At 44.5% G+C, this 22,907-nt stretch overlaps 1 protein-coding gene across 2 annotated transcripts in view; it reads left to right on the forward strand.

Annotated features, from left to right (window-relative positions):
• Positions 1-22,907, forward strand: part of FAM20C (FAM20C golgi associated secretory pathway kinase) — a 66,660-nt gene that overhangs the window by 26,757 nt on the left and 16,996 nt on the right. For both annotated transcript variants that reach the window (XM_087878579.1, XM_087878581.1), the window contains one exon: positions 4,922-5,000. In XM_087878579.1, the coding sequence (XP_087734705.1) occupies positions 4,922-5,000 (79 nt within the window). The remainder of the gene's footprint in view (positions 1-4,921; positions 5,001-22,907) is intronic.

Consider the following 22,907-nt stretch of genomic DNA (forward strand, 5'->3'; position numbering starts at 1 on the left):
TAAGAAGAGGTTGGATAACCATTTGTCTAAAGTGGTGTAGAGAATCCTGCCTAAGCAGGGGATTGGACTAGAAGACCTCCAAGGTCCCTTCCAACTCTACCCTGTTTCCCCCCAAAATAAGACATCCCGCGATAATAAGCCGAATCGGGCTTTTGAGTGCATGGCAATAAGGCCAAGTGCTTATTTCAGGGTTCAAAAAAATATAAGACAGGGTCTTATTTTTGGGGAAACACGGTATTATTCTGTATTATCTTAGCTATATGCCCCCATTTGACCTGGAAAAATTTCCACCTTTTATATAAGGTGACATAAGCATTCCTATTTTTATTAGGTTGCACGTGGGCATCTTAACGAGTTTCTGATGCTAATTTATGACCGTAATCTGTGCCTTAGGTCGGTTTTCTTTTAGGACTCTTGTCGGTTTATTTTTGGATTTCAAGCTTAGCGATTTTAGTTGGCTTTCAATTCAGATTCGCCTCTGATTTGGCTTTTCTCTTTTTAAGTATCCCCAGAGGATACTAAGCTCCTTGGGTAGATGGTAGCGAAAGCAATCCAATAATTTCCTGGAGAAAGGGAGAGGATCGGTTACTGGGTGAATGATAATGGGCCCAACTCTTTGGGAGGCCCCCGTTTGATGGATGACCTCAAAGTGCTTAACACAGCAAATAAAAATAAATCAAAATATATGATCCCGGTTGGCTGCAGGCATGAAAACATCTCTAACTGTTACGTTCCTAAGAGTTTCTGCACGATAACAGCACTGCTGTGGCAGTGCCAATCTTATTTACAGATTAACAGAGTTGGAAGGGACCTTATAGGTCATCTAGTCCAACCCCCACTCAAAGCAGGAGACCCTATACCCGTGATGGCGAACCTATGACACGCGTGCCACAGATGGCACATGGAGCCATATCTGTTGGCATGCAAGCACTGCCCTTGCTCAGCTCCAGCGTGCATGCATGCGCTGGCCAGCTGATTTTCGGGCTTTCCAGGGCCACCGGAAGTCGGGAAACAGTCTGTTTCTGGCCTACGGAGGTCCTCCAGGGAGCGGGGAAGGCTGTTTTCGCCCTCCCCAGGCTCCTAGAAAGCCACTGGTGCCTGGGGAGGGCGAAAAACGGGCCTACCAGGCCCACTGTGCCATCGCATGCCAAAAGCGGGGGGGAGCACCGGGGGGGTCATGCGCGCATGTGCGGGGGCGCGGGGGGCATTGAATTAGGGGTGTGGGCACGCATGCGCATGACCGCCCCGCACTCCCCCCGCTTTTGACACGCGACACCAAAAAGGTTAGCCATCCCTGCCCTACACCATTTCTGACAGATGGCAGTCCAGTCTCTTCTTGAAAGTCTCAAGTAATGAAGCTCCCACAACTTCCAAAGGCAACTTCTGTTCCATCGGTTGATGGTTCTCACTGTCAGAAAGTTCCTCCTGATGCGGCTCTCAACGAAAGCGAGTTTGACATCCCTGTGCTACGGGATGGCTCATAAGCCTAAATGTTATTGCCATTGTTATTGCTCTTGTCTAAGGAGTTTTCCTCTTCTACCAGTTCCTCAAGGCCATTCCCGCTTCCCTTTCCAAGTTGCTTCCAAACCGACCTCAGTTGTCCCTTGGCTGATTCAGACTTGGGGGGACAGAAACCCTCAGGGTGATGTTGGCCATCTGTGTTGGGTTCTCAGATTCAAATCCCGTCGCTACCAGTTTGCTCATGGGTGCCCATGCGCTCGCATATGCGCGCAACACTAGCCGCCGCTGCTACCAGTTCGCATGATCCGGGGCGAACCGATAGCAACCCACCACTGGTTCTCAGAAAGTTTTGGCAGATACCTGGAGCTGCCACTGGGGTGGGACCCCGTTCTCTCTCCCTCCTGCCTCTCCCAAACTCTGCTGCCTATTCAGTCAACTGAGGTTGAAAACAAGGCCACCTCTTACATTTTCCGAGAACGCTAGAGACATGTTCTAGCAACTCCACCCGCCGAGTGCGCTCGATCATGTTTTTTTAATGTCTAATCTATTTTTGTGCACGTCTCCGGGTTGAAGCCAGAACGGAGCAAGTGCTCCGAGCAACTGTGAATTTGCCAGAGAGAGCTCAGAGTGAAACCTAGCAAACTCCCGGAGCTGTTGTTTTCTTTCAAAAAGAAAGAAAGAAAGAAAGAAAAGAAGAATGATGTGTTTGTCTAACCTTAAACGCCCTCCGGAAAAAAATTAGCCTACTCGGCATATCAGCTTCATCTAATATGGGAAATCTCCATGTTCCTTCCAGGCTGTTTTCGGCGCAGATTGCTGGACAGCCTTTCATTTCTAATTTTTTAATTTTTTCTCCCCGTAGGGTAAGTTGAGTAAAATGTGAGAAAAAGCTGGGATCAGCAAAAAAACAAACAAAAAAACAAAAAAAACCCCAAAGCTAGAAGTTCTCTCTCTCTCTCTCTCTCTCTCTCTCTCTCTCTCTCTCTCTCTCTCTCTCTCTGTCTCTGTCTCTCTCTCTCCCTCCCTCCCTCCCTCCCTCTCTCCCTCCCAACCTCTCTCTCTCTCTCTCTCTCTCTCTCTCTCTCTCTCTCCCTCTCTCTCTCTCTCTTTTCCCCCTGGAGCATAAGAGTAATTAAACAGACCAAATTTGCATAACATTTTAAAGCATGGGGAAAAAAAAAAAGATTACACCAGAAGGAGTAATTAAAGGAATGTATAGCTAATAGCTCCAGTTTGAGGGTGAGATAAAGTGGGCCAAAGGAAAGGGGGTGAAGTCTAAAGCAAATTAGGATTGCAAAATAAGATGGCCATTTCAGATTTTAATCCTTCCTTCCAGAAATGGGTTTCAGCAGGTTCTGACCAGTTCTGGAGAACCGGTAGCGGAAATTTTGAGTAGTTTGGAGAACCGGTAGTAAAAATTCCAACTGGCCCTGCCCCCATCTGTTCTCTGCCTCCCAAGTCCCAGCTGATTGGGAGGGAATGGAGATTTTACAGTATCCTTCCCCTGCCACGCCCACCAAGCCACGCCCACCAAGCCACACCCACAGAACCGGTAGTAAAAATTTTTGAAACCCACCATTGAACGGAAGGCACGTTGGTGCGCTTATGCATGCCCCCTTTATGGACCTCTTAGGAATGGGGTGAGGTCAACAGTAGACAGTCTAAGGTTAAAGTTTGGGGGCTTTGAGGATATAACAACAGAGTCAAGAAGGAGTTAATTTGTTAATCCAAAACACTTCAGGATTGGAAGATCCAATCTAGAATTAAGGAGAAGTTCCTAATAGTGAGAACAGTTCATCAGTGGAATAGCTTGCCTCCCAGTGTAGTGGGTGCTCCATCAGTCAATGTTTTCAAGAATAGACTGGGCAACCACTTAACTGGGATGGTATAAGACAGGGGTCAGCAACCTGCGGCTCTGGAGCCACATACGGCTCTTAGGGCCCTCTGCTGTGGCTCCCTGTCAGGTGATCCCACTACTGGCTGGCCCTCCCCTCCCAATCACTCCTCGCCTGGCCTGAGAAGGTAAGGGCAACGGCGAGGGGTGGGAGAAGCAGCCAGGACAGAGACAGAAAAATACAGAGAGGGGGGAAGAGAGAGAGACATAGAGAGATACAGAGAGAGGGGAAGAGAGAGAGACATAGAGAGATACAGAGAGAGGGGAAGAGAGAGAGATATAAAGAGATACAGAGAGAGGGGGAGAGAGAGAGACAGAAAGATGCAGAGAGAGGGGAAGAGAGAGAGAGACATAAAGAGATACAGAGAGGGGGAGAGAGAGACAGAGAGATACAGAGAGAGGGGAAGAGAGAGACATAGAGAGATGCAGAGAGAGGGGGAGAGAGACAGAGAGATACAGAGAGAGGGGGAGAGAGACAGAGAGATACAGAGAGAGGGGAAGATAGAGAGATATAGAGAGATACAGAGAGAGGGGAAGAGAGAGAGAGATACAGAGAGAGGGGAAGAGAGAGACAGAGAGATACAGAGAGAGGGGAAGAGAGAGAGACATAGAGAGATACAGAGAGAGGGGAAGAGAGAGAGAGAGATACAGAGAGAGGGGGGGAGAGAGAGATAAAGAGATACAGAGAGAGGGGGAGAGAGAGATACAGAGAGAGATGCAGAGAGGGGGAGAGAGAGAGACATAGAGAGATACAGAGAGGGGAAGAGAGAGAGACATAGAGAGATACAGAGAGAGGGGAAGAGAGAGAGACATAGAGAGATACAGAGGGAGCGGGAGAGAGAGACATAGAGAGATACAGAGAGAGGGGGAGAGAGAGACATAGAGAGATACAGAGAGAGGGGGAGAGAGAGACATAGAGAGATACAGAGAGAGGGGGAGAGAGAAACAGAGAGAGATACAGAGAGAGGGGAAGAGAGAGACATAGAGAGATAAGAGAGAGATAGGGAGGGAGGGAGGGAGGGAGGGGAGAGAGAGAGATATGTCAAAAGGATTTTGTGGTTCCCGGTGTTTTTTAACAACTGGTTCTCTGCCCTAATGACTGGCTGGGTAGGCGTGGCTAGGGGGGGTCATGTGACCGGTGGAAATGAGTGACATCGAGTTGGCCACGCCCACCCAGGTTTTGTGGCTCCCGGTGTTTTCTTTTCTGTGGGAAACGAGTCCAAATGGCTCTTTGAGGATTTAAGGTTGCAGACCCCTATTATAAGAGGTCCTGCCTTGAGCAGGGGGTTGGACTAGAAGACCTCTGAGGTCCCTTCTCACCCCTATGATCCTATGTTCTACGATTGCTTCCTCCCCATGTCCATTCCAGACTGAAAGAAAAGTCAACATATTCATGCTTAAACCAACGCTATATTCTTATTTTATACCGATTGCAGCATAAATAAACATATCTCCGCAGATGGGTAATTTCTAAGTTAACATTGCTAGGTGCCAGCCAAGCCATATGGTGCAGCTTTATGGATTTTTTTTTTCCCTGAAATTTTCCTCCTCTTTTTCTTTCCCTAGCCATGAAGTCAGGAGGCACCCAGCTCAAACTCATCATGACATTCCAGAATTACGGACAGGCCTTGTTCAAGCCAATGAAGTAAGTCGGGAATCTCCTGTCTGTCTGTCTGTCTGTCTGTCTGTCTGTCTCACAAAACTGCTTGAGTAGCCTCTCTGACTATGAAAATAACCAACGATGGACAACCACAACGTTGCATCCACCAAAAGTGGAAGGCATGTATTAATCAGGTCTTTCTGAACTTGGATTAGACCACCTCATTTGAGAGTGGACCTTCAGTCCTTTGATCCACCTTCAACCCAACTAGAGAAGCCGCATGGCTTAAGAACAAAGATAAGATATAAGATTCTTTTCCAATGGTCTCCTTGATCTTCAGCCTTAACCCTCCAGGGATGATGGGATGGTGAGAGATGTTTGGGTTTTCAGAAGTTTCCAAACTACGAAAATCCACTTTTGGCTGGAATCATTGGGAGTTGTAGTTCAGCAAAATTTGGGCTTATCAACCATTTCTTGTCCCTGCTAGACTAAGATTAGGAATCCAGGAACCGATTTCTGCTTACTGGGAACATTAGGTGTTCATTGGGTCTGGGTTCACATACAATGATGGCCCATGAGATGGGGTTTTTTTGGTTTTGATTGAAGGAAATGGGTGAATTCAACCTTTGAATGATTAAACCTGGATTAGTTTTTGCGTAAAGCAGGTTGTTCTGTCTTCTCGGTCAACTAGAGAGAATTGGTATTCTTCATGGTCTTCAAAGGAGAAGAGAATCTTGGTGAGGTCCTTCAGGGTGAAGTGTTGCATTCCTTCACCTTTTAACATGGTGGTCCAATGGTTAAACTTTTGGTTTTCATCATAGAGTGGTCTCCCCAGATAGGTAAAGTCTCCATGGCTTCTCATGCTTCTGATAGATGATAGGTGTAGTGTAGGGTTTCCTGTCTAGGCAGGGGGCTGGACTAGAAGACCTCCAAGGTCCCTTCCAACTCTGTTATTCTGTTCCAATGCCAAGGGAAGACCTCTGCAGATCAGCAGTTCAGCGGTTCGAATCCCTAGCGCCGCATAATGGGGTGAGCTCCCGATACTTGTCCCAGCTTCTCCCAACCTAGCAGTTCGAAAGCAGGTAAAAAATGCAAGTAGAAAAATCGGGACCACCTTTGGTGGGAAGGGAACAGCGTTCCTTGTGCCTTTGGCATTGAGTCATGCTGGCCACATGACCACGGAGACGTCTTTGGACAGCGCTGGCTCTCCGGTTTTGAAACGGAGATGAGCACCAACCAGCACATATGCGCCAGGGATACCTTTACCTTTATCTAGAAAATACACTTTTCCCAAAAGTTTTTCACTAGTTTGGCCACTGCTGTAAGTAGCTAGGAGATGTCAGAGGGGTAGAACAGAAGGGATCTCCAGTAGCATTTATCTCCTCCGCAACCAACAATAATGTCAGCTCAAAAACCCTACCAAGGGAAAATTGAAAGCAACTTAAAGAAGCCGGAGGAACAGGGAAAAACTTCAGAAGCTCTAACACAAGTTTCAGTGTATTCATTGAATTGATGTATCTCTTTTTTCTGTCGGGATGGAGAGGGACAGTGGCTGCCTTTGTATAATTTGTGATTTGGTGTTAGATTATGCCAGTAAGTTTTTGAAGTTTGCAACATGCCCATTATGTTTGCAACGGTCCATTTCTGAAACAAGGATTCCTTGGATTCCTGGAAATGCAGAGGGGGCAGAAGGAAGCATGTTGGCCAATAAAGGCAGTGGGCTGTCCTCTCTTCTGATTGCTCCCGGAGGGAGATTGTCCTCCCAAAAATTAGAGGGTTAGAATAGCAATCAAGGAGCAGGAAGGGAGAGGCAAAGCATGGCATGTTTAGGTAGGCTTGGGAGGGAAGGAGGGAGGGAAAGATAGAAAAAGGAGGGGGAAAGGGAAGGGAAAGGAAGGGAGGAAGGGAGGAAGGAAAAAGATAGAGAAGGGAAGGAGGGGAAGATAAAGGAGATAGGGAGGAAGGGGAAGATACAAAAAGGAGGGAGGGAGGGAGGGAAGGAAAGAAAATAGAGGAGGGAGGGAGGAAGGGGAAGATAGAGAAAGGAAGGAGGAAGGTAGGGAAGAAAGTGAGAGAGAGAAAGAGAGGAAGGAAGGAAGGAAGGAAGGAAGGAAGGAAGGAAGGAAGGAAGGAAGGAAGGAAGGAAGGAAGGAAAAAGATAGAGAAGGGAGGGAGGGGAAGAGAAAGGAGGGTGGGAGGGGAAGAGAAAAAGGAGGGAGGGAGGGAAGGAAAGAAAATAGAGGAGGGAGGGAAGAAGGGGAAGATAGAGAAATGAAGGAGGAAGGTAGGGAAGAAAGTGAGAGAGGGAGAAAGAGAGAGAAAGGAAGGAAGGAAGGTAGAAAGAAAAGGAAGAAAGAATGAATGAAAGAGAAAGAAAGAAAGAAAGAAAGAAAGAAAGAAAGAAAGAAAGAAAGAAAGAAAGAAAGAAAGAAAGAAAGAAGCAGTGTTTGAGCCGCATTTTAGCAAAGTCACTTAAGGCTCCCGAAGGCTTAACGGAGCCATTCAGAACTGGCATTAGTCATTGCCGGAATAATAAGCTTGTTCCCGTGCTTTGTTTCTGCTGCAGGAGAACAAAATTATTATTTCCTTTTAAGTGGTTGTTCTGCAGAACTCAGGAGGGGGGGGGAGAAGTGACTTTTGAGCACCTACTTAATATTCCATCTCCTGTGCCAAATAACAGGTGAATTTATTTCCTTGTCCCTATCAAGGCCACTGACAAACTCAAATATATATATATTACACACACACACATACATACATACATACATACATACATACATACATACATATATATATATATATATATATATATATATATATATACACATACACACACACACACACACACACACACATATATATATACACATAAATATACAGAGAGAGGGAGAGAGAGAGAGAGAGAGAGAGGGAGAGAGAGAGAGAGAGAGGTCTTTGGTTATTCGGGTTTTCTCCCGCGTAAAATTGGAGGTGTCTTGGCAACGTTTCGATGAAATCTCATTCATCATCTTCAGACTGATGTTTTCGGCTTCCATAATCCCTTGTGGGGCAGAGTCTGGGCAACTGAATGGAGCTCAGTGATTACTGACCGGATGCCTTTCCTGTCGCCAATGCGGAGGTTTTCTTTTTCAGCAGATATATTCTCAATGTGCCCAGAGAGAGAAATATCTGCCTCTAACTAGGATCAAACTCACAGCCTCCTGATTGTGGGGCGAGAGCTCCACCTCTGGGCCACCGCACCACTAGTTTTGTTATCCCGATGCCCATTGTAAATTCGGCGGCTAATCCGGCATGAATCGAGGCAAACGAGAACCCTTCCGGACAACGCCGGAGGAGGCTTTTCACCTAGCTTGAAATGCACCTGGCAAACAGAATAACAGAACAGAATAACAGCGCCGGAAGGGACCTTGGAGGTCTTCTAGTCCAGCCGGAGAACTTATATACCATTTCAACCTGCAAATAGATCCCAGAAACATCTGGGATTTGGATTGACGGCTTAATCATTCTTTGTCCCCAAATGTAAAGGAAAGGGAGGCTTTTCCATTCCGTAATTCCCAAGCTTTCTCCAAAACCAGATATATTATTTTCTGCTCCTTTGCATCCCTCCCACACAAAGCCAAAAAAAGACAAACAAATGATTGCACGGAGGTTTGGGATGTGCATCCCTTCAACCGCAGCCCAGGGAGTGGTCATCTTTATAACACGCCAAAGTTTATTTATAAGCTTCCGTTCCTGTCTACCAACTTTGCTCCAGAGGAAAGATGGAACTCACACACCGATGAAGTCTATAGCTTGAAAAATGCTAGGTTCCTACTCAGGGGTGAAATCCAGCAGGTTCTGACAGGTTCTGGAGAACTGGTAGCGGAAATTTTGAGCAGTTCGGAGAACCAGCAAATACCGCCTCAGAGTGGGGTGGGAATGGGGATTTTGCAGTATCCTTCCCCCAGGAGTGGGGAGGCAATGGGGATTTTGCAGTATCCTTCCTCCAGGAGTGGGGAGGGAATGGGGATTTTGCAGTATCCTTCCCCCAGGAGTGGGGAGAGAATGGGGATTTTGCAATATCCTTCTCCCAGGAGTGGGGAGGGAATGGAGATTTTGCAGTATCCTTCTCCCAGGAGTAGGGTGGGAATGGGGATTTTGCAGTATCCTTCCCCCAGGAGTGGGGAGGGAATGGGGATTTTGCAGTATCCTTCCCCCAGGAGTGGGGAGAGAATGGGGATTTTGCAGTATCCTTCTCCCAGGAGTGGAGTGGGAATGGAGATTTTGCAGTATCCTTCCCCCAGGAGTGGGGAGGGAATGGGGATTTTGCAGTATCCTTCCCCCAGGAGTGGGGAGGGAATGGGGATTTTGCAGTATCCTTCCCCTGCCACGCCCACCAAGCCACACCACGCCCACCAAGCCACGCCCACAGAACCGGTAGTTAAAAAAAATTGGATTTCTAACAACTGTTCCTACTGTTTTGAAGACTTCAGTTGATGTTCTCCTGGGCGCAGAAGAACACCTGAACACTGAAGTTGGGTCTGGATGAAACCCAAGTCTGTTGTTCTTCTCGCTTTGTGCACTCATGCTGCTCAAATTAATTTAATCTCTTGGCCACCAAGCAATTCTAGATTTTATTGCGATGACGTGAATGCTTTGGGCTTTCTTTGATGCCTCTCCTGGTTGGGAGGGACAATCTTGGGGCTTTGTCGTTGGGAACAACCACCACCATTCCTTCCTCGAGGGCTCCAAGCAACCGTTGAGCTATCTGCTTGATGGGTTTTGTGAGCCTTGATGGGGTGGAAATTGGTTTTTTTTTTTTCTTCCATAAATAGCTGATGGCACAATAATGATCACATTAGGGGTTTAATTGGTTGGACTACGGATGTTGGAGGAAGTATCTCCTATCTAAGGTCTCGTTTATGGCCACCCAGGAGAATTGTGTATGGGTGTGTGTGTGTTTGTGTTTTCATGAATTCTTTTCACCAAACAAGAACAGCCTTAACTTGACACAAAGCAAAAGGGAATTGCAGGAAGATTCTAAAAGCCATCGTGTGATGATGGCCTCTCGGGTTTTTTAACAGAATAAGAGAGTTGGAAGGGATCTCGGAAGTCTTCTAGTCCAACCCTCTGCTCAAGTAGGAAACCCTATATCCATGATGGTGAACCTATGCCACTGGAAGTTGGCAAACGGGCTGTTTCCGGCTTCTGGAGGGCCTCCAATGGGGTGGGGAAGGCTGTTTTCGCCCTCCCCAGACTCCTAGAAAGCATGTTGTTTTCTGGCTGTTTGGGGGCCATTTTCAAGGCTGTTTTGGGGCTGTTTTGGGGCCGTTTTTGGGCTGTTTGGGGGGCATTTTCCAGGCTGTTTTCTGGCTGTTTTGGGGCCATTTTCAAGGCTGTTTATGGGCCGTTTTCCATGTTGTTTTTTCGGCTGTTTTGGGGCCATTTTCAAGGCTGTTTATGGGCCATTTTCCATGTTGTTTTTTTGGCTGTTTTGGGGGCATTTTCAAGGCTCTTTATGGGCCGTTTTCCATGTTGTTTTTTTGGCTGTTTTGGGGCCATTTTCAAGGCTGTTTATGGGCCGTTTTCCATGTTGTTTTTTTGGCTGTTTTGGGGCCATTTTCAAGGCTGTTTATGGGCCATTTTCCACGTTGTTTTCTGGCTGTTTTGGGGCCATTTTCAAGGCTGTTTATGGGCCATTTTCAAGGCTGTTTATGGGCCATTTTCCACGTTGTTTTCTGGCTGTTTTGGGGCCATTTTCAAGGCTGTTTATGGGCCATTTTCAAGGCTGTTTATGGGCCATTTTCAAGGCTGTTTATGGGCCATTTTCCACGTTGTTTTCTGGCTGTTTTGGGGCCATTTTTAAGGCTGTTTATGGGCCGTTTTCCATGTTGTTTTTTTGGCTGTTTTGGGGCCATTTTCAAGGCTGTTTATGGGCCGTTTTCCATGTTGTTTTTTTGGCTGTTTTGGGGCCATTTTCAAGGCTGTTTATGGGCCGTTTTCCATGTTGTTTTTTTGGCTGTTTTGGGGCCATTTTCAAGGCTGTTTATGGGCCATTTTCCATGTTGTTTTTTTGGCTGTTTTGGGGCCATTTTCAAGGCTGTTTATGGGCCGTTTTCCATGTTGGTTTTTTGGCTGTTTTGGGGCCGTTTTCAAGGCTGTTTATGGGCCATTTTCCATGTTGTTTTCTGGCTGTTTTGGGGCCATTTTCAAGGCTGTTTTGGGGCCATTTTCAAGGCTGTTTATGGGCCATTTTCCACGTTGTTTTCTGGCTGTTTTGGGGCCATTTTCAAGGCTGTTTATGGGCCATTTTCCACGTTGTTTTCTGGCTGTTTTGGGCCCATTTTCAAGGCTGTTTATGGGCCATTTTCCACGTTGTTTTCTGGCTGTTTTGGGCCCATTTTCAAGGCTGTTTATGGGCCATTTTCCATGTTGTTTTCTGGCTGTTTTGGGGCCATTTGCAGGCTGTTTATGGGCCATTTTCCACGTTGTTTCTGGCTGTTTTGGGGCCATTTTCAGGCTGTTTATGGGCCATTTTTCACATTGTTTTCTGGCTGTTTTGGGGCCGTTTGGGGGCCGTTTTGGGGCTGTTTTGGGGCCATTTGGGGGCCGTTTTCAGGCTGTTTATGGACCATTTTTGGGGCCATCACTGGTATAGGATCTCCTGCTTGAGCAGGGGATTGGCCTAAAAGACCTCCAAGGTCCCTTCCAACTGGGGTATCCTGTTATTCAGTTCTCCTGGTCTTTCTCCATGGCCTCTCCCACATTGGACCCATCTCGTTCTTGCCTCTGTAGGACATTATTTACTCTCAACCCACATCTCCTCCCTTCTAGCTCTTGACCATCCCGTCATTTCCGTTGCTTATTTAGGGTGCCTAGGATTCTGCCCACAATTGAGGTGTCACCCAACAGCAAACATAGACTGCAGGTTAATCCTGGAAGCAGAGCCGAGAGCTCGTAGAAAGTCAGGCTCAAGCCTGCCAGATGTTGAGTGTTGAGGTTGCTCTCTTCAAAGGGTCAACCAGTTGAAGGTTGACCACATTCTTCCTACCGAGAAATGTCTCCTTCCCTGGGTCGAAAGAAGAGGAACCAAGGTTGTTGACTGGAATCTGTTTGCAGCCTGAGGTGCACCCTGCAATTGTGGCTGAGCTCCACGGAAAGAGAGGAAAAGCAAGGGCAGAAATTACAGGGTGTTGTGGACTGAAAAGAAAAAAGTGTTTGGCAGCTCCTGACAAAGTCCTGTGGCAGGACTTCTCCAAAACAGGGAAGGCTAAATTTGCACAACCTTGGGGGAAGGGCACTTTCAGGGAGGAAAAAAAAAATCTATCTGTCCGTCCATCCATCCATCCATCCATCCATCCACCCACCCACCCACCCACCCTTCTTTCTTTCTTTCTTTCTTTCTTTCTTTCTTTCTTTCTTTCTTTCTTTCCTTTCTTTCTTTCTTTCTTTCTTCCTTCCTTCCTTCCCTCCTTTCTTTCTTCCTTTCTTCCTTCCTTCCTTCCTTTCTTTCTTTCTTTCCTTCTTTCCATCCATCTATCCATTCATAGCTAGCTATATTGTATCTATATCTAGCTAGCTATCCTTCCACCCACCTATCATATATATATTCTATCTATCTATCTATCCATCCATCCATCCATCCATCCATCCATCCATCCATCCACCCACCCACCCACCCACCCACCTACCTACCTACCTACCTACCTACCTCCATCCATCCATCCATCCATCCATTCATAGCTAGCTATATCATATCTATATCTAGTTAGCTATCCTTCCACCCACCTATCATATATATATTCTTTCTTTTTTTCTTTCTATCTATCTATCTATCTATCTATCTATCTATCTATCTATCTATCTATCTATCTATGGTATCTATATATTGTATCTATCTACAGTTTCTATCTATGGTATCTATCTGTCCACAGTATCTATCTATCTATCTATCTATCTATCTATCTATCTATCTATCTATCTATCTATCTATCTATCTATCATCCTCAACTTAAGACCGGACTAAGCATACTCTGAAAATAGCACAAAAGAGATCTTTCAGAATTGCGCAAGAGCGCAAAGCCCAACCCAGCCTCTCCCAGGCTTCCTTGCAAGGCGGATGCTTTAAAGAGTTGGCCCCCTTTAAAGCATCTCGAAGGCAACCCCTTAAAGCAGCCCCTTCGTTTTTTCCAATTTGCTCATTTAAAAAAAGCAACCTTCAAAGAAAAGGCTGGCTTGTGCTTCTCTCATCTTTTTTCTGAATTATTTTTCCAAAGCCTGAAAAAGCTTTCACGGTTTCACCTGCTGTTCAGCAAAACAAATAAATACAATGTTGGCTTTGTCTAAGTCACAGTCTGCATATATTGGACCTCTTTTTATACGCCCATCGCCGTTTCGTTTGTGCATGGATCTGTGGGGCTTTTAAAGAAAGGCTCAAAAATTCACATGCTTTTAAATACTTCTTTTTAAAAAAAATTTTGAAAGAGGCTTGTTCCTATACATCGTCGTCCCCTATGCAAATGTTTGTGTACCTTTTCTTTTTTTTTTTTTCCTGCTCTGCATCTCCACATTCGAAGGAATGCAAAGGCAGAATTTTAATGGCATTGGGGAGCAATTGAATCAGTTTGATTAAAGAGACCTCAGGAAGGAAATATTTGAAATACAATGAGTGTTAATAGCTGTTGTTAACTAGGATCCAAAAATATTGCTCGGCTCTGAAGAAAGTACCGTATTTTTCAGAGTATAAGACGCACCGGAGTATAAGACGCAACTTAGTTTTGGGGGAGGAAAATAAGAAAAAAGCTGATTGGTGAGTGGATTGGCCTTCCAGAATACCCCCAATCCAGTGATGGGATTCAGCCAGTTCGTACCACTTTGGGAGAACTGGTTGTTAAACTTTCTGAGCAGTTTGGCAAACTGGTTGTTGGAAGAAATAATTAGGGCAGAGAACCGGTTGTTAAATTACTTGAATCCCACCACTGCCCCAATCAGCTGTTCCCAGAGGTGAATGCGCAATGTGCCTTGCTTTTTATTTGTTTTTTGTTTTGCCTCTGAAACATCTGAAACTCTGTTTCAGAAACAACTTTTTTTCCTGCTTCTGAAAGCCTCTGAAACAGCTTCAGGAAAAAAGCCTCTGAAACAGCTTCAGAAAAAAGCCTCTGAAACAGCTTCAGAAAAAAAGCCTCTGAAACAGCTTCAGAAAAAAAGCCTCTGAAACTCTGTTTGGGGGCTTCTTTTCTGAAGCTCTGTTTGGGGGCTTCTTTTCTGAAGCTTCGTTTCTGATGCTTTTTTCAGCCTCTGAAACCTCCGTTTGAGAAGCTGGATGGGGCTACATTCGGAGTATAAGACGTACCCAGATTTTTACCCTCTTTTTTGGGGGGAAAAGGTGCGTTTTATACTCTGAAAAATATGGGCGTTTTGGACATTCTAGCAAAATGAGTTAGGAGGTTGTAGCTCGTCTACAACCTATTGCTCAAAAAAGGAATGGAAATAATTTAAAAAGTTAAGAACCGGTGTAAAGTATATATCCATAATAAAAAAAAAGCTACTGGGAGGAAGTAAAATAGAGTATCAATCTATAATATAACGTGAGCTGCCTTGGGGGGTAAAATAAAAAGAGCATATAAAGAAGGAAGATCAAAATCAAGAGACGATTGATCATTTTTATATATTAATCTTAGCTGAAGGTCCCGAGCATTAACCATCTTGTAGCCAAAATAGGGACGTGGTGGCTCAGTGGCTAAGATGCTGAGCTTGTTTATTATTTATTTATTTATTTTTATTAATTTGATTTATATGCCGCCCTTCTCCGGAGACTCAGGGCGGCTTACAATGTGCTCAGCAATAGCCTTCATCCTTTTGTATATTTATACAAAGTCAGCTTATTGCCCCCACAAACTGGGTCCTCATTTAACCTACCTTAGAAAGGATGGAAGGCTGAGTCAACCTTGAGCCTTGGCGAGATTCGAACCTGCAGTAATTGCAGGCAGCTGTTCTTAATAACAGGGTGCTTTAGACCACTGTACTACCAAGGCTCTTGTTGATCGAAAGGTCGGCAGTTCAGAGGTTCGAATCCCTAGTGCCGCATAAGGGGGTGAGCTCCCATGACTTGTCCCAGCTTCTGCCAACCTAGCAGTTCAAAAGCAGGTAAAAAATACAAGTAAAAAAATAGGGACCACTTTTGGTGGGACGGTAACAGCATTCCATGTGCCTTTGGCATTGAGTCATGCTGGCCACATGATCACGGAGACGTCTTCGGACAGTGCTGGCTCTCCGGCTTTGAAACGGAGATGAGCACCGCCCCCTAGAGTCAGGAACAACTAGCACATATGTATCAGAGGAACCTTTACCTTTATCTTTAGCTTTAGCCAAAATATATCTGTGAACAAGAGGTAGCAGCACTTCTTATTTCTATTCAATTTCTTTTGAATCCGTGAATTTATTAGATGCAGAGACCAACTGACTTTCAGCAGCTTATGTATAAAAGTCAAGAACAATAAAAATGTAGAGATTGACCAACTCAAGCAGTGCTCAAATATCTCAGGGGTTGCCACAAGGAAGAGGGGGTCAACCTTTTCTCCAAAGCCACTGAAGGAAGGCAGGACAAGAAGCAACGGATGGAAGCTAATCAAGGAGAAAAGCAACCTAGAACTAAGGAGGAATTTCCTGAAATTTAGAAGAATTAATCAACTTGCCTCCAGAAGTTGTGGATGCTCCATCACAGGAGGTTTTTAAGAAGAGATTGAACAGCCATTTGTCCAAAATAGAATAGAATAGGGTCTCCTGCTTGAGCAAGGGATTGGACTAGAACAGCGGTCACCAATTGGTGGTCCGTGGACCACTGGTGGTCCACAAGAAAATTTTGGTGGTCCGCAGAAAAATTATTTGCATTTTTTTTATATTGCACTAAATCTGGGGTCCTCAAACTACGGCCCCTGGGCCGAATACGTGCAATGAACGTTTGTGTTGATGCAGAGAGTCTCCCCCTTTGGGGTCTTTTTGTGTGGGTCGGAGGGGGGCAGAAATTCCAACTTGGGGTCTGCTTCGGCCTCCTGGTGTGGGGCTTTGGGCGAAGGCTGGAGGGAAGCGCCGCTGGTGGCGAAGAGCCGGAGGGCCTCGTTCCAGTGGGACAGCCTCATGGCCTGGAACTGGCTGACCATCTCAGCCCGCTGAGCCTCCAGGCGCCGGTACCTGGCCTTGCACTCCCGCAAGTCTTCCCTCTGCTTGGAAAGCCTGTGCTCCTAGTCCTCAGTGAGGTGCTTCTGCTGAGCCTCCTTCTCGGCCAGATCCAAATTGAACTGAGCTGTTTTGCCAACTCTTACTCATGGTGGCTGCTTAGCTCCAACAACTGCTTCCTGTTGGGGCCCTAAGGAGCCCGGGCGGGCAGGCGAGGAGTGGCTGGCAGGGGAGGGATGCGTAGAGGCCGGTGAGGCGCCCCTCGACGCGAGTGACATCAAGTTGGCCACGCCCACCCAGTCACATGACCACCTAGCCACGCCCACCCAGCCAGTCATTAGGCAGATCATATTAGTGGTACACGGGATTTAAAATTATGAATTTAGTGGTTCCTGAGGTCCGAAAGGTTGGGGACCCCTGGACTAGAAACCTCCTTACGACTTTGTTATTCTGAATATCGAAGGAGAAGAGAAATAGAAGATAAATAGAAGGATGGGAATGTATGTGCAGCTCCACTGGGGAGAATTAAATCTTTTCACAGCTTGTGTAGGGGGTTGGATTAGTAGAAGACCTCCAAGGACCCTTCCAACTCTGTTCTTCTGTTAACTCAAAACTCCGATTTTGCACACCTACTCATTAAGGCGTACGGTTGTCCCTGATTCATGAACTGGTGTTCCAAAATCTTCATAATCTGAAGCACCGTCTGAGAATTCTCTTTTGATTAACTATCTACGATGACATGGATCCCGGCCTGTCATTGGTGCTTCTATAAAACACGTCAAGATTGTTGGATGAGTTGGATATATTTGGAGGAAGCATCTCATCATCCTGTCCCTTTCCCTACCCCCACCCCCGAAAACATCCAGAAGCAGACATATATTTTACAGGCGGTGATTAAATTCCTGCAGTGACATGCCAAGCATTTTGTGAATGCCGTCTTCAAATGAACGTATTTATCAACCAAGAAGGCAACAATATTTTCGAACCCTTGGCACATAAATGTGTGTCCATGAGAGAGGACCTTTCATGGACTATGAATGCCAACATGCTTGTGAAGAAGGCACAGAAGAGGCTATACTTTCTGAGAATGCTCAGGAAGATAAATCTATCTCAGCATCTCCTCCTGTCCTACTAGCACCATTGAGAGTGTCCTGACATACGGCATTCTTGCATGGTATGGGAGCAGCTCTGTAGTGGACAAAAAAGCTCTACAGAGAATCATTAAAACTGCCCAGAATATCATCGGACTCCAGCTACCAGCCCTGGACGACATCTTTGAATCTCACTGTTTGAGAAAGTTGCATAACATTCTCCGAGACTCTTCCCATCCTGCTCACAATCTTTTTGGACTGTTGCCTTCTGGCAGAAGATACAGAACAATTCAAACTCGGACCGCACATTTTCTGAATAGTTTTTATCCCAGAGCTACAATTGCACTCAACAATGAACTAAAGGGCCACCATCCGTGAGCTGTTGGACAGCATTACTTGGTCTGTTGTGTGGATGTTTGGGTGGTTTAGGGGTGGGGAATTGTGGTGGGTGGGAGGGTGTTTGGGGATTGTTATGTGTGTGGGACCTGGTCTTTGGGTGTCAAGTGAATTTCGTTGTATGGGTATACTGTGTATACATATACAATGACAATAAAGTTTATTTATTTTATTTAAATAATCTTCCATGTTTTGTGCATGGGTGTGCACACGGCTGTGTGTTTTCACCCTGCTTAATTTCCCTCCTTCCCCCCAAAGTTTTCTTTTCTTTTTCAAAAGGCAATGCAGGCACCCAGGGGTGGAAAAAAAGAGAGAGAGATGGAAGATTTTCCTTGACGGTCAATCTAGAAGCAGGATAATAGCAAATGATCACACAGCCAATTTACAGTGGCTGAGATAGATGTTTGGAACAAACCATTGTGGAGGACATCTGAGGACAAGCAGGTCCATGGAAATCAATAGCATTTTTGTCTTCTTGGTGGAGGCGTTTCTGACCACAGAGATGGACAACATTTAGCTCCAGGCGCCCAGAGACATTGCCTCTAATTTCATGCAGTTCTTGGCTGATTTCATGCAGTTTCTAGCTAATTTCATGCAGTCTTTAGGCATTTCGTGCAATTCTCCATAGAAAAATAGGAACTTCCTTTCATTCAGTAACGGAGTTGGAAGGAGGTCATCTAACCCAACCCCCAGCTCTCGCAGGAGACCTATCCCATTTCTGACAAATTGCTATCCAGACTCTTCTGAAAAGCCTCCAGTGATGGGGCAATTTGTTTCACTGGTTAATTGTCCTCGCTGTTAGGAAGTTTCTCCTTAATTCCAGGTTGCTTCTCTCCTTCTTTGGTTTCCATCCATTGTTTCTTCTTCTGATGCTTTGGAAAATAAGTTGACCCCTCTTCTATTTTTCCATTCGTGGGATGCTTGGACTCAATGGTAGACCAGTTAATTCTCAAATTACAGCCATTCATTTAGCAACAATTCGAAGTTACAAAATCATTAACAATGGTTAGTTTCCATCCATTTTTTTTAAAAAAAATTGATTTATATGCCGCCCTTCTCCGGAGACTCAGGGCGGCTTACAGTGCGTTAAGCAATAGCCTTCATCCTTTTGTATATTTTATACAAAGTCAGCTTATTGCCCCCACAAACTGGGTCCTCATTTTACCTACCTTAGAAAGGATGGAAGGCTGAGTCAACCTTGAGCTTGGGGAGATACGAACCAGCAGAAATTGCAGGCAGCTGTGTTAATAACATGGTGCTTAGACCACTGTACTATCAAGGCTCTTGCCTTCTGGTGCTTTGGAGAATAGGTTGACCCAGGATAATAGAATAACAGAATAACAGAGTTGGAAGGGATCTTGGAGGTCAAGCAGGAGAGCCTATTCCATTCCAGACAAGTGGCTGTCCAGTCTCTTCTTAAAAACCTCTACTGATGGAGCACCTACAACTTCTTGTAGGAAGCTGTTCCACTGGTTAATTGTCCCATGTTGGGAAGTTTCTCTTTAATTCCAGATTGCTTCTCTCCTTGGTTACTTTCCATCCATTGTCTCTTCTTCTTCTGATGCTTTGGAAAATAAGTTGACCTCTCTTCCATTCTTCCATTCGTGGACTCAACGGTAGACCAGTTAATTCTCAAATTACAGCCATTCATTTGGCAACAATTTGAAGTTACAAAGTCACTGACTTCGTGACTTAGGACCGTTTTTCACACTTAATGACCATTGCCGCATCCCCTTGGTCATGTGATCAAAATTCTTGACCACTGACTCACATTGATGACGGTTGCCCCATCCAGGGGTCTTGTAATCCCCTTTTGCCCGCTTCTGGCGAGCAAAGTCAATGGGGAAAGCCTTGATTCACTTACCAACCGTGTTACTAATTTCACAGCTGCAGTGACCCACTTAACAACGGTGGCTAGAAAAGTGATCCAAGGGAGAGAAAACACACTTGACCCTTGTCTCGCTTAGCAACGGAAACGTCAGGCTCCGTTCTGGTCGTAAGTCGAGGGCTACCTGTATTTCATTTTGTGAAAAATGTGCTTCACGTTAGGTAGTTTATGGGTTGCCAAACTCAAAATCTCAGAAATTAATTAGATCGTGTTTCCCCCAAATCAGCAATTTCTCCTCAGCTGCATGAAACAGATTTGCCCAGAAGCGTAGCGTTTCCTTTTAAAGAATCAACACCCCTATTTTTATTAGCGACGGGCCGATTGGTCTTAAAATAATTTGCCACAATGCAAGAGTTTGTTGCTTGTGTCAGTTTCAACTCTAGTTATCGCTTCTGTTCTTAGCTCAGCCAAAGTGGGCCAGGCTATTGCGAGCATCTTTAGGCTCGCCCCACACATTTTCAAGCTGTTGCTGGAGATTTTGGGATGTAATAGAACATGAATATTCTAACGAATGAGGCCTATGATTTGTTTCATTGTCTGCTCACCTGCAAAGTCATAAAATCTTTAGCTATTTTTGAGATATTTTTGAGATGTTGAGACTCTAGAAAGAGTACAGAGAAGAGCAACCAAGATGATGAGGGAACTGGAGATTAAAACATATGAAGAACGGTTGCAGGAACTGGGCATGGCTAGTCTAGTGAAGAGAAGGACCAGGGGAAACATGATAGCAGCCTTCCAATAGTTGAGGGGCTGCCACAGAGAGGAAGGGGTTGAGCTATTTTCCAAAGCACCCAAAGGCCAGACAAGGAATCATGGATAGAAACTGAACAAGGAGAGATTCAACCTAGAAATAAGGAGAGTGAGAGCAATCAACCCATGGAGCAGAATTTGCCTTCGGAAGTTGTGGGAGCTTCATCACTGGAAGCTTTCAAGAAGAGACTGGACTGCCATTTGTCAGAAATGGTGTAGGGTCTCCTGCTTGGGGGTGGGGGGTGGGGGTTGGACTAGATGATTTACAAGATCCCTTCCAACTCTGTTAATCTGTAAATCTGAATATGAAGATCCTGGATTAGGCTCTTAGGCTGAGCTATCTTGTCAACATCTCTACAAGGGGAGGAAGTTGCAACTCAGATTTGCGGTTGACTTCCTTGATGGTGGTCCTGGTAAGACATCTGTGGAGATTCTCTGTCATCCAGGTCATGGTTGTGCTTTTTTCAAGAGGCAGCTGGACTTTCTGGTTTTTCTTTGAAGACGTTTCACTTCTCATCCGAGAAGCTTTTTCAGCTCTGACTGGATGGTGAGGAACGGGAAGGATTTATACTCCTTGCAGTCAGAGCTGGTCATTTGCATTCTTTTTAGAGAATTGTTGAGGCCACTTGGAGGTTTATCAGTGTCCTCAGGTTCACCAGAGTGGTGTAAATGGGTGTGGAGCCTTCTTGGAACTACTGAAAGGATTGTGTTGTAGGCTGGAAATAGATGACGTGGTATCCCTCCCTCTCTGTTGAAAGAGGGCTGTTCAGTTTGGACATAGATGGCCCCTTTCACCCCTCTTTAAACCAGCCGTCCTCTCTGTCCAAAATGTGGACTTTGCTGTCTTCTAAAGAGTGGCCTTCATCTTCGAAATGCAGGTGGACTGCTGAATCTAGTCCTGAGGGGTTTGTTCTCCTATGTTGCGCCATGCGTTTGTGAAGTGGCTGTTTTGTTTCCCCAATCTGCACATGGCTCACTGCATTGTACTACATATAACGAATGAAAGCGAATAATGAATAATATTGCAAGATCCAACATGGGTCGGTCACCAGACCAGAGGTTCTGTCTTCTGAGCTTTCGGACTCATGCTGGAGCCCATCCTCAGGGAACTTACATTGAGCAGAGTGTGTGCTTTGGCCTATTCTGTTTGTGGTATTTATATGGTGATTGATTGTGTTGTGCTGTCACATCCTTGGCTCCTAAGTACTTGATAAGCTGGTAGTAAATCAGCACTCCTGTTGAACTGACAAGAACTGACAACAACTTCCCTGGCTGTTTTTGTACCTGCTCATCCAACAATCTTAGTAGCTGCAAAATTGAATGTATGTCCTTGTTCATTGGATTGGATTGGATTGATTGGTTTATTCTGAAAGAATCTCTAAAGCAAAGAGGTGCCTTTTATCTTTGAGGACTGTATGATTAGATCACCATAGCAATAGGCTTGTCATCAAGATGGCTATAATGATTGGCATCTTTAGGACTTTCCACAGAGGTCATTCAGAAGGAAAAGACACCCTTTTTAAAAAATAAAAGAAACGGATCTTTGATATAGAGACTTGGTATAGTAAGAGTGGAACACTTATTTATTTATATAAATGGATATAAATCTATAAAAATGCAATGAATGTAAGCCCAGCCATCCAGATGAATATGTGTGAGTGTGAATAGATAATAGATAGATAGATAGATAGATAGATAGATAGATAGATAGATAGATAGATAGATAGATAGATAGATAGATGATAGAGATAAATAGATATAGAAGGATGATGATAATGATGAGATAGATAGATAGATGATAGATAGATAGATAGATAGAGAGATAGAGAGATAGAGAGAGAGAGATAGAGAGATGAGAGAGAGAGAGAGATGGATGATAGTGATAAATAGATATAGAAGGATGATGATAATGATGAGATAGATAGATAGATAGATGATTGATAAATAGATTGATAGATAGATAGATGATGATTGATAAATAGATAGATTGATAGATGATAGATGATTGATAAATAGATAGATGATAGATAGATGCTAGATAGATAGATAGATAGATAGATGCTAGATAGATAGATAGATGATAGATAGATAGATAGATAGATAGATAGATAGATAGATAGATAGATAGATAGATTGATAGATGATAGATGATTGATAAATAGATGATAGATAGATATTTATTTATTTATTTATTTATTTATTTATTTATTAGATTTTTATACCGCCCCCTCTCCCGAAGGACTCGGGGCGGTGAACAGCCAAAGTTAAAAACATACAATATAAACAATTAAAATATGTTTAAAACAGAATTAAATCTAAAATGGCTCCCCAATTTAAAATGCCTTACCCATACCCCTATAAAAAGACGAATTTAAAATTTAAAAAATTTAAAATTTCCACATTTAAAAAGGGGGAAGATTTAGGCCAGGCCAGCTTGATAAAATAGAAAAGTCTTAGATAGATAGATAGATAGATAGATAGATAGATAGATAGATAGATAGATAGATAGATAGATAGATATGGATAGAGATAGATAGATGATAGATAGATAGATAGATAGATAGATAGATAGATAGATAGATAGATGATTGATAGATAATTAGATAGATAGATAGATAGATAGATAGATAGATAGATAGATAGATGATAGATAGATAGATAGATAGATAGATA

This window comes from Pantherophis guttatus, chromosome 14 (genome assembly GCF_059756535.1).
Source record: "Pantherophis guttatus breed Tessera chromosome 14, ASM5975653v1, whole genome shotgun sequence".
Classification (NCBI taxonomy): Eukaryota; Metazoa; Chordata; class Lepidosauria; order Squamata; family Colubridae; genus Pantherophis; species Pantherophis guttatus.